General features: G+C 43.0%; 1 protein-coding gene across 2 annotated transcripts in view; it reads left to right on the top strand.

Annotated features, from left to right (window-relative positions):
• Nucleotides 1-12,151, top strand: part of DOCK4 (dedicator of cytokinesis 4) — a 364,976-nt gene that overhangs the window by 334,075 nt on the left and 18,750 nt on the right. For both annotated transcript variants that reach the window (XM_074341023.1, XM_074341022.1), the window contains 4 exons: nucleotides 495-599; nucleotides 3,979-4,120; nucleotides 5,481-5,647; nucleotides 8,235-8,321. In XM_074341023.1, coding sequence (XP_074197124.1) covers nucleotides 495-599; nucleotides 3,979-4,120; nucleotides 5,481-5,647; nucleotides 8,235-8,321 — 501 coding nt within the window. The remainder of the gene's footprint in view (nucleotides 1-494; nucleotides 600-3,978; nucleotides 4,121-5,480; nucleotides 5,648-8,234; nucleotides 8,322-12,151) is intronic.

Raw genomic sequence — 12,151 nt, 5'->3', positions numbered from 1 at the left:
CAAGTTTGTACCTTCCAAATGTCCAGAGTTACCATGTCCGAGGAGAAGCAAACCCACAGGGGAGTACATCGGGTACTGGAATTCTCCAGAAAGGCTTTGCTTCAAACAGTTCTTGTTAATATTTTCCTCCCCGTCAAATAAAAATGTCCTCAATAGACTGTGTGCATAGAAAGCACCTTCTCTGGTGAGAACATGTGATAATGCATTTGATCCTCTAAAGCAGGGATGAGCGAACAGTTCGTGGACGTCACAGAATGGAGCAGTTGTGACAGAGACCATGTCGCCTGCCTAGCCTACAATATTTTCTTCCTGGCCATTTACAGACTGGGTTTGCTGATCCCTGCCTTAAAGCAGGGAAAGAGAGTCAAACCTTCTTTTCTGCAAACTGAACTAAAATGAAGTTCTCCTTGATATAGAAGAAATGTCCTCTCCTAGAAATTGGTAGAGCTGAAAGGTGAGATAAAGTGATTAGCATTTCTCCTGTGCTTTCCTAGATGATGGAAGCCTCCTTGTATGACAAAATTATGGACCAGCAACGTCTTGAACCGGAGTTCTTTAGAGTTGGATTTTACGGGAAAAAATTTCCATTTTTCTTAAGAGTAAGTAATGCACTATCTAATTTGCTTTTGGACTTCTGATATAGATATCGCAATCAAAAAAGCTAAGATATTAGAAACATGTTATCCTTTTCAGACAGGTGATAATATCATGAGATGTTCTTTTCACTTTTTAGGTTGAATACACCATACTTATCTGGGTGTTTTGAATAATTTCCCAAGATATCAAACAATCTTTTGCTTTTTTTTTTTCCTCCTAAGTTTTGAAGTTTATATCGATGAGCAATCTTTGGTAATTAGAGCTGTTTCCTTTGTGTGACTGATATTCACTATCCTATTCAGTCTGCCATTTTCAGAGTTAGCATTACAGGAAAATGGCGGGGACTTGCAGGGGCTGGGGGTTGCAGACCACAGACAAAATGCGGTTTCACATCATGTGGAAATCTACCCCAGAATCATGTGAAGAGTGTTGTTTGGTCCTACTTGATGACTTTGTGAAAAGGTAAATGTCAGTCAGCCATGGGATCCAGTTTATTCCTAGTATAAACTCTCTGTGCAGAGGGAAAATTTCCAGACGCTCTAAAGTACCTACTGGATGATGAAACATTTGACTGTTCTTCCCATTTTTCACATCATGCCAAGTGGTATCTTAGATGCTTCATATTTACTGAACACTTCAATATGTGGCCTCTTTTATAAAAACATTGGTTGGGAGAGGAAATGTACCTCCCGAAGCAACTAAGGAGACATGTCTGGGATAATTTTTGAAATTAAGTGAATTCATTACAAACTTTAAATCTCAGTGTACAAATGTTGTGGTATTTGTGTTGTCCTAAATCTTGATTTAACTATCAGCACGTATCAATAGATATAGGTTGGGGGTACTTGAAGGAGATGAGAAAGGAGAAAGATTTGACTTAATTGTTTGTTTAATAATCATTAATATATCTGCCTTTTGGAATGAAAGGTTTTAGTACACAAGAGCTCAGCGAGTTTAATGTTCCGTGACCCCAAACCAAAGGTTTTATCCCTTCTTTCCTTCAGGTTCAGAAGAGATCTATATTCTAAAATATCCAAACACCACAGACAAAGATTCATTTTAGTGTCACACGGAACAAACACTCAAATGACAGGCTGATGCCATCTTTAATTGATTAATGTGACTGTGCATTTGGGTGCCACTCAGACATAAGTAAAATCTCCTTTTTGGTGTAAAAGAGAACCCTCATAATGTTGTATGCGTGGTCACAAAGCTACCCCTGAAGGCGGGCCTGCCTTCAGATACAGGGAATCCTGATGTTAGGTCAGAGACACTGGCATATTCAGAACACTTGCTGAACTTGAAGACTAAGTTTTGAAAGTGGACGTGCTTGGTCTGGGCTCTTATCAGCAACCCCCTCAGTGCACATGGCCTGGGGCCAGGTTCTGAGTGGATGGGAAAGCATTCTAGAGCTGTGATGGCTGGAGACCCCATCTGAGATCCCACGGGAGGGTTCAGATGTGACCCTGCCACATCAGACCCCCTTCCTCTCTTGGCTCAGAATCATGTGAATTAAAGATTATGTTTTCTTCCATCTTGTACTCACGGCTAACTGGTCCGTTATGCACAGTTTGGAGACCCTAATGTTTTTAGATGGCCCACAAATCTGTTTTAATTTCTTTTAAAAATCAGAAGAAAAAAGTGAACTTTTAGGTTAAAACAAGTTAATATAAATTGTATTGTATATTATACATTAGAGAATATTGATATACTTGTCTTTACACCTAATCAGTCATAAAAATATCATAACAATATGATTCTTATATTCTTATGGAGGAAGGGGCCCACAAAAGCCATAATGTAGCCCTGATCAAATTCTGAATTCAGCGAGCAAGTGTACCGCAAGGTACCCAGGCATCTGCCTAGCATATGCAATTAATGTTAATTAAAAGTAAAAAATTTTTTTAAATGAAGTCGTTTTAGAGCCATAAATTTAAAGAGAATCTAGTGGATTAGAAAACTGCCCTTAATAAAAGTTTGTTAAAAAGTCAATTACAATAAGCCAATCTCTACATTAGTTCTTTTTAAAACCAGATTTTCCAGATATAAATGGCAGTTCTTTCAAAATTAAAGAGAAGGGTTACCCTCTATTGGTTTCCAAAGGGCACTGCGCCCTTCAGAATCATGAGGCTAGAACTTTGATTGGGAAATCAGATTCCAGTCTGTTCTTTGATTTAAAAATATATTCATCATTAAAATTTTCCTTTTATTCAATCCATTTCAAGATAATTTTTAAAGCTCGAATAAATGAATGCATTTCTATAATTACATGATCTACGTAGTTTTTTACCCTCATGGAAAATGGGTTATTTATTGACAAGGTTGTACGTGCATATGCTGTCTCTGAAGAATGGTTTCTCTGGGCAGAATGACTACGGTCAAGGATGGGAAAGAGATTTACGTTTCATTGTGTGCTCTGTACTAGTTAGATTTTTTTTCTTTTCTTTTTTTTTTTTTTTTTTATTGTAAGTGTGTATTTCCTTTCTGGGGGTTAAATAAGATAGGTGCAAAGTGCCTAGTCAATGACTACACTCAACAATCGCAATTTCATCATCATTAAACTGTCAGAAAGAGTTCTTTTATATCTCACCTATCATCCAGGCACGTTTTGGAAAACTGCCCATCCATCCAGCTCTTGTCTACCTCAGGGGTGACCTTCCCCAGCCTTACTTGAAAAGAGGCAGCCCAGTTCCCCACGATACTTGTATCTACTGTAAAACAAAACCAAACAAAAAGACAAAAGTATGCCCAACATTTTGCAAGCCCCTGAAAATCCTAAATCTTCGCTGAGCTGAGTCGGTCACGGCAAGGAAACTTCCTGTGCCAGCAGAGAGAGCGGGCACGCAGCAGGTCTGGGCTTCCTTTCTGTGCAAGGATGGAATTTATGAAAGTTAAGACTGATCTCTGGGGACTTTAAATAATAAAAAAGAATACAGTGAGATGCATCTTTAGAGATTGCATTTACTTTCTTTTCCTCCACATAGTGAGTTTCTCCACATAAGTCTGCTGTCCAGTTTATGAAAATAATCTTTATCACGTGTGCTCGTTCACACTCAGTGGGAACACGAATGCTTTGTTTTGTACTCGGTGCTTTGAGAATCAGGTGCCTCTCAGCATCTCGTGCAGGGGACCTGGGAGGACTCAGGTGTGCTACTGGGGTTCATTGGCAGCAATGCAGTGAAGCTCATGCCCTTTGCCCTGCATTTTTAATATTTGGGCACATTTTTCAGACTGTTCCAATGTACTTTCGTTGTTGATGGTCATAGTCTATTGCTGTGAGGCGTGTGCTCCATTACTGCCAGTGTCCTGTTTGGTGGTTTCTCTCTGGAATTAATGTGCTCAGTTACGTAGTTGTAATTCCTGTTTTCATTTCATCTCTAGAACAAGGAGTTCGTGTGTCGAGGGCATGACTACGAGAGGCTGGAGGCCTTCCAGCAGCGGATGCTCAGCGAGTTTCCCCACGCCATCGCCATGCAGCACGCCAACCAGCCCGACGAGACCATCTTCCAGGCGGAAGCTCAGTGTATCCACAGCAGCACCCCTGCTTCCAGTGAGCGCCACCCGGCACGAGCAGCATAGAATTCTTGTGCAAGGGTGTTCGGCCACTGACCCCTTTTCAGCTGCCACGTTCTTATTCTCCCTGCTTCTCATCCTCTTATTTTAGCTTAGCTCCTTCTGAACGGAATTGTGCTATTTATTAGCATGAGGTCCGCTGAAAAGAAATCTCTTGAAGATTCTGTTAATTTCTTTTCCTTTTCATGAAAACTTTTCTCTGTCTGAACCCTGCTTTTAAAGCCGTTTTTAGTGATTTCCCGTAGAATAGTTTTCCTCTGGCATGTCCTATGGAAACAGCATTAGTTCAAGGAAAGCCTTCTGTTTACTGGCACATAGCATTCACACCCTTTTCCGTTGACATTTTTATTCCGGGATGAGGAAAGGAAGAGAAAGAGTTACTTCAGTATCTTTTGGGGGGCTCTTAGCCAAGTTATCCTGGACAGCCTTTTATACACGTAATTCTGTATATATAATTGACACTTCCATTGTCTAAACGCAAACAACGCAACTGAAGTGACATAGGTGTTAGAGACAAAGGGTATTCACCCCGAGACTCCTTTCTGGGTCCCTCTGTCTCTTCCTGAACCTGAGGATCTTAAGGAAAAGTAGGCTCTCCCACTGATAATTATGGAGACCATTTCAAAGTGGAAACTAAAATGCAACAGAAGCAAGGAATTACATCAAGAAAAATACTTCGCTATCCTTCTTTGAATGAGAAGAGGAGATAAATACATAATCATATGCAATTTTAAAATATCAGCTACAACTACACTCCCTGCTCATCAGGGCAAATATGGGAGAGTGGGTACCACCAGTGTGGGGGGGAAGCTGGCCTGGAGCATCACACAGGGACATAGAAGTCGCTATCAGTACTGGCTTGTGTCTTGGCCATGGTTGCAAGAGTATTTATACATTATTTCAAAACCAAACAGATTTAAAAGGGGACATGCATAGACTAAAGATAAGAGCATCTCCAGCATGGACTAAAGACACAAGGACCAGAATTAATACAGATTTGCGTACCTAAGGTCTAAACCATTCCCACCCCCTAAAAAACAGTGATAAATAAATTCATGGGTCATAGAAATTTCAAACAGATGCTTTTTTCAAAATCTCCTCCCTAAAACGAACTCAAGGCCTATAGTTTGAGAAGAGGTTTGCTATGAACTGAGTGAGGTCTGGGCCCTTTCTTGGGAATTTTTAAAATTTCCTCCTCCCAAATAACGCCAGATTGGGACTCATCCTCTTCTCTCTGCCACGGCCCAGCTCAAGCCAGACTTCTGTGGGGTTTGCCCAGTGGGGTTTCCTCCTTGACTCGTTCACCCCAGATTTGCAGATCTACGCCGTGACCCCCATCCCGGAGAGCCAGGAGGTCCTCCAGAGAGAGGGTGTTCCGGACAACATCAAAAGTTTCTATAAAGTAAATCATATCTGGAAATTCCGTTATGACAGACCGTTTCACAAAGGCACAAAAGACAAAGAAAATGAATTCAAGGTACCGTGCAGTTCTTACTACATGGGGGAGCTCCTTGGGGTAAGACCCTCAGTTAATATTTACTCAGAATAAAGTCAAGCGACAACCAGGAGGGACCAGAAATCGTTCAGTCTAGTGGTTCTCCAACTCTGCTGGGTATCAGGGTGATATGGGGTGCTTTCTAACCAAGGTGATTTCCGGCCCCCTAGCCCAGGAATTCTAACTCAGCAGGTCTGAGAGCTGGCCCTGAAATCAGCTTCTTGGTGACAATTCTAATGCCAGTGGTCCTTAGACCTGTCTCTGAGATCTGCTTAAGCTCAGCCTCTTATTCATTCATGGTGAACCAACTGGGGAAGCTCAGAATGTTTCTTCTTAGATACAGTTGAGTGTGATGAGTAAAAAATACTTAAGGAAGGGGAAAGAGGATTTCTGAGGCAGAGAATGGTTGGATTGACTGCTGGTACAGTGGGGGAAGCTCTGTGCTGTCTCCAGCTGCTTTTTCTTGTCAGAACAGTGTGTCATTAGGGTTTCTGAGAGGACCCCGAGTAAAAGCAAACCACAGACCCTTTGCATGTGTTGAGTTCTCGGTTCTCCTTGGTTCTCCCTGGGCCAGAACTGGGGGGGGGGGGGGGTGCAGGGGCAAGGTTGTTGTACAGATAAATCATAATCTGTTCTTTCTTTGACCACAGCCACATAGTGAGACCAGATAGATCCCCAGGTAGTCAGTATTTCCTGCCCCCAAACAGAGAATGCAAGCCCATTGTATCATTGTGGGTTAATTGGCTTAATTTCTTTCATCACAGATAGTTTCTACTTAAGCTGGAAACCCTCTAACACTATCACTAATGATTGTCTAATGTTAGCTCACCGTGTCATCTCTGCCTAAGTGTCACTTCCCGGTGCTCCCAGCAGTAACCCCAGGCATTCTTCACAGCCAAGTAACCGGAAGGGGAAGCTGTGAGAGTTTTGTACTGTTAGGATGGGACTGATCGAAGACCTTCCTTTGTGCAGGGAGATTGATGGGTTAAATAACAAGGCCAGGGGACCATTGGAAAAACAGCACTGGAATGTAATTGAAAAGATGTGTGATTGTTTTCTAGTTCTTTGGGGCACTTATATTTTTCTTTCTGCCCGCCAAAACCCACTAAAGACCGTTAGTGTAGGATACAGTTTTGATGGCGATGGCTTCCCGAGAATAGCAAGTCAGAGCTCCACTAGAGTCAGGCCACCGACTTGCTTGGCGTAGACCCAGCCCAAGAACCCACACCTTCTCCTACTTCTCCGTTGCTTTTTTCACTGCACCATATTTTCATGTTGCCGCCACTTTAAATATGTTCTGGGGCAGAGTAACCCCCCTAAAAACAACGGCAAGTGGAGTTCCTCAGTCCTGTACATGTTGCCTTCTCACAGCCTTGGCAGCACAACCTCCTGCCCTGCCCTTTCAGAAGCTGCTGGCGCCTGTGCCTGCCACTCCCTGCTGCCTGCAGTGCCCCCCCAACTCCCACTCACTCACAATTCCGCTCACGTGTCACCTCCTCTGAGAAGCTGTCCTCCCACAAGATGCGTGCGTGCCTGCTTCCTCCTCTGTTTTCTCTCAGTAACTCCAGCATTCCCTTCTCTCTATCCCGAGCCCTCATCTCTCTGCTTACCTCCCTGTCACCACCAGGACACTTCAGCTCCTGTCACAGGGACTCTGCCCTGTTCATTTCAGCCTCTCGTGGCTGGCACAAAGAAATCCTTCCATTTTTGTTGCCGTTGCTGTTGAATAAATGGCACTATTTCAGGAATGTTATAAGGCCGATTAACTATCTTCTTGGGCATATACTTTTAAATAAGGTAAAGGAGACATAGGTACAGAAACCTGGTTGGCAAAAAAGAGCCATCAACATCAGCTCTTCCCAAGGGCAGGCATGGTGTCCTGTGTCACGGGGGTGCTCGTGCTGGCCAGCGGGAGCCCCAGCTCTGAAACACAGATGTGCCTGGAGGGTGGCAGTTCCCGTCAGCACGAGGTTGGTGGCACAGCGGGTACAGCCATGGAGAAGTCGGTTCTAGTGGGTGGGTGCTGTGCCGCTTACAGGTAATTCGAATGTAGGTTTGAGCACAAGGCCCCTTTGAGACTAAGCATCTTCATCTTAAAAATAGAAGGATCGAGCCACGTGATCCTTAGAGCCTTTTGCTCCTTCAGGATGTTGTGATTCTAATCCCGTGTTGCCTGGCTGATACCATTATCCCTTCCAGATAAAAATGGCTACTCCTTGAGGAGTGCAGAGAGTTTAAATTAGAATTTTAGAGAAATAGCACAGAAAATCACGTGACAGCCTATTTTTATATTTTTAAGCTTGCTCTCTGATGGTGGAGATCATTTGTTCTGCACAGAAGAAAGTTGCAAACAACATGCAATGGGGTGATTCACAAAGTTCCAGCAGCATCTTACTGGCTGCTTCGTGCATGGGAAGGGATTCCCGTTACCTAAGGGCTAGAATGGACACTAGGGAAAAGCTGGCAGGAATCAGCCAAAGCGGATAAAACTGAATGGCAAACATTGGCCATATCTCAGTAACTAGAAGGAAGGGCAACGTGGGGAACTAATTTGTTTTGTGTTTTGTAGAGCCTCTGGGTGGAGAGAACGTCCTTATACCTGGTGCAGAGTTTGCCTGGAATTTCCCGCTGGTTCGAGGTGGAGAAGCGAGAAGTGGTAAGGACCAGGGCTTGTTCTCAAATACTGTGAATCACAGTCACTCACCTGCAGTCGTGCCTTATGTTAGTTGCTTGTGCTTTTCACTCGAAGTCCCTGGAAGCCCTCAGAGTAAGTTGTGAATGTGTATGACATTGGTGCTGTGACTGAGGCCTGAAGGGGGATATTCCTGTTGTCCTGGTGCAGCCAGCCAGAGGGAGTCCCCCCAAATAAGTCGGACTGCAGCACATACAGCCCGGGCCCTTGAGTGGAAAGAACCCGGTTCAGGCTCTCCTCACTGCTGCAGCTGTGTGACCAGCCATACTTGCTGAGTGCTGGACCTGCTGTTACAAGACTGTGCCATAGGCAGTGTTCTGCACTTGTGCTTGTCTCTTTGCTGTGTGATGTTGACAGGTACTGACGGTCATTGATCCAATTCATTAATCCATTAGGGATTACACGTGTGATATTTTATCACTCCTTTGTTTTTTCATTGAAATACTGTAAAGAGAAAAGAGAAACGCCTCCTCATCAACTACTTGCTTACCCTGGTACGGGAAAGGAAGGATAATGCTCTATTCCTTCCCTTTATTTACCAGTTTTCAAAATAATACGAGACTGCAAACTGTGTACAAGAGTGACCTGAGGGGTTTCCTTCCTCGGGTAGGTTTTGCTTGTAGTACTGATAGTAACTCATGGGCTTAAACACAATTGTTTTGTTTCAGTCCTTCGCAGTTATCACTCTTTTCAGTTTTCAGCTTGTTCCATTTTGCGCCTTGGGAGCCTTTCACATTAGCTACTGAGTCTTTTTGACAGATCCTCCTAGACTCTGAGCTCACAGACAGGACCGATGGTCAAATCAGACACAGGAATCAGCATCACGCTGGCCTGGTAACTCGTCAACCTGAGAATGTCCAAACCCGTAGAAAATTTTTATAAGACTCTATTAGAGTTTATTTGAGCCAAACAGAGGACATGCCTGGAAGCAAGATCTGAACAGACTGAGCAAAACGCTTCCCAGAATGACAGTTTGCAGTTTCTTTTATGCCTTTGGAATGAAGGGAGGTAAGGAAGATGCATGAAGTTGGGAGAAAGCCAGGTGGGGACGGATTACAGGCTGGTTAACAACAAGATGTGCTCCGAGGGTACTTAGCTTCCTAACGGTCTGAAAAGAGGCATTTCAGAGTTGTGCTCACCTGGATGCACAGAAACAATGGGCAGGGCTGCTTAAGGCCAAGATAACCTTTTACTAAAGAAGTTATAGACCTGGGCATGACGACCCACCAAGACCTGCCCAGTTAGGAATTTGTGATCAGATCACGCTGTGAGGGTACTTTGGTTTGATTTATTACAACATCCCTTTTTGTCCACGAACTCGAAGGCAATCAAGAGGCTCAGATGAAGCAGAGAGCCCTCTGAGACCTCAGCCCTGTCCTCCACGTCCCTCTTTTCCACTTCAGTAATCATAATTTGGAAGGATAGATGAGAATTCCTAAGTGGAGTGCACAGGGTTCCTTACACAGGGAGTGTGTTTAAATTACGGAACATTCCATTTTATACTCTAGAGACGGGAAACTTCCCTGGGACATTCTGTAGGGACTCATGCCTCCTGGATTCTGGGTTGATTTGCCACAAGCCGTCCTTTAGTTGGGGACTTCCTGAGAGGGCATTTCATAGACACCATCTCTTCCTCCTAGCAATTAGCCTATTTCCCTGAAGGTTCCATTGACAAGGCGATAAGACCCGGAAACCTGCCTTCTCTGTTGCTCCCAAGGACCTTCGTCCAGCAGAGAAAGTCACCGGTGCTCACAGGCCAGCTGCTTCAGTGCCTTTGTCCCCCCTGCCCTCCTGGTGACTGGTGTGGCAGGGCAGTCCAGGCTCCCTGTAGCTCCCCTGCCCCAGACCTGAAGCAGCCACTTCTCCAGGGATCCTGGGTCTTTTCAGTGGCCAACAGGATTTAAAGGTCACAGGGGGCCTAGAGGAAAATAATTCCTTCATGAACATTTCTTACACATTATGCTTTGCACACTTCTTTGACCGCCTGCTTAGAATAATTTCCCAAGAAGTGAATTGCTCTATCAGCGGTCCACAGTTTAACCTTTAGTTCATGGGTCAGCAGTGGCATGCATCAATTTATGCCCTGTTTGGAGGGGATAACTGTTCTTGGAGATACCTCTTTTCCCGGCATCCTCTCCAGCCCTGGGTGTTGTATGTTATTTTAATCTTTCGAAATAATAGACCAAAAAATGATCATACTAGAGTTGATTGGGGGGAAGGGGGCATTTGTTGAATGCTAGTAAAGATCGTATGTTTTCATATATTCATCTACTCTTTTGTGAATGTACTGCGTATTCTTTGTCTGGTTTTCTTCAGTATTTGAGAAATATCGATAATTTGTCTGTAATGTATGTTAGAAATATTTTCCCAAGTTGTTGTTTGCCTGTGTTTATTGCATTTTGATTTGCTTACCTTAAAATTTTTTTCATATGAATAGCATTTGAATTTTTTTTGTCAAAAACACATAACATAAAATTAACCATCCTACACATTTTTAAGTGTACAATACATTGGTGTCAACTATATGCACATTGTTACATATACAACAGATCATTTGCATCTTGCAAAACTGAAACTCTGTGTCCATTGAATAGCAATTCCCCTCTTCCCTCTCCAACTGCCCTTGGCAACCACCTTTCTACTGTCTGTTTCTAAGGTGTTTTGTTTATTTTTTGACTTTCAGTTAAGCAGAGCTCTCAGACTTTTCCTTTATGATTAAGCTTTTGTGATTTTAAAACAAAAGCGTAATGTCATAAATAATTGGAAAGTAAATACCCATTTTCCACGACTCGGGTAAAGAAACAAAACATCGCCAGTAGCACCCGCCAGGCCTCGGATGAACCCTTTCCCGGTGATAACTCCTTCCCTTGCCCTTAGATGTCGTCATTAACCTCACTTTTATGGTATCAGTTCCCTTGCTCAGTTCGTCACCTATATACGCCTCTCTAAAACAAGTCAATTTAGTTTTGCCTGGTTTGGAACTTTGTATAAAAGTGTCATACTGTATATGTCCTATTGGAACTTGCTTCTGTGACCCAGTATTATTGGTAGTGCTGGTCCACGTTATCATGTGTGACTGAAGGTTGTTTTCATTGCTGCATACTATTCCATCGTATGACCATACCACAGTATGTTTATGCATTTAATTGTCAAAGGACATGGATTTTGGGGACAGTTATGAGCATGTTTCCTGGTACACATGTACACACATCTCCTACTCCACTTTTCCTCAGAAATATACATAGGAGTACAATGGCAAGATCATAAAATACATCTTCAACTTTAGCGTATAATGCCAAAGTGAGTGAACCAATTTGAACTTCCAACAGCAGGAACTGACAGACGCTGCTGCTCACGTTCTCACTTCCATTTGTCATATTTATATTTGCCATTGTGGTAAGTGGTTAGTAGTATATCAGTGTGGTGGTATTTTTTACTTCTTTGATCACAAATGAGTTTCAACACCTGTTCATATGTTTACTGGCCATTTGGATGTCTTCCCTTGCAATGTAGCTATTTCAGTCTTTTGCCCATTTTTATTGGGTTGTTTGCCTTTTTCTTATTAGTGTGTACGAGTTCTTACATAGTCAGGTGTTAGGCTCTTTGCTGGTTTTACATGTTACAAATATCTTCTACTTTCTGTCATATCTTTCCTTCTCTTTATAGTGTCTTTTGATGAATGTGCATTCTTAATTCTGACTTAGTCAAAGTATTCTAGTACTTTTCAGTGTTGGTTTAAGATCCTCTCAGTCACCTGTAAAAACTCTAATTTGTTTCCTTAACCGAAAGAACCA

The sequence above is a fragment of the Rhinolophus sinicus genome, linkage group LG09 (assembly GCF_036562045.2).
Source record: "Rhinolophus sinicus isolate RSC01 linkage group LG09, ASM3656204v1, whole genome shotgun sequence".
NCBI classification, from domain to species: Eukaryota; Metazoa; Chordata; class Mammalia; order Chiroptera; family Rhinolophidae; genus Rhinolophus; species Rhinolophus sinicus.
Note: the sequence above shows the minus strand (reverse complement) of the source record. Positions and strands in the feature narration are given on the sequence as shown.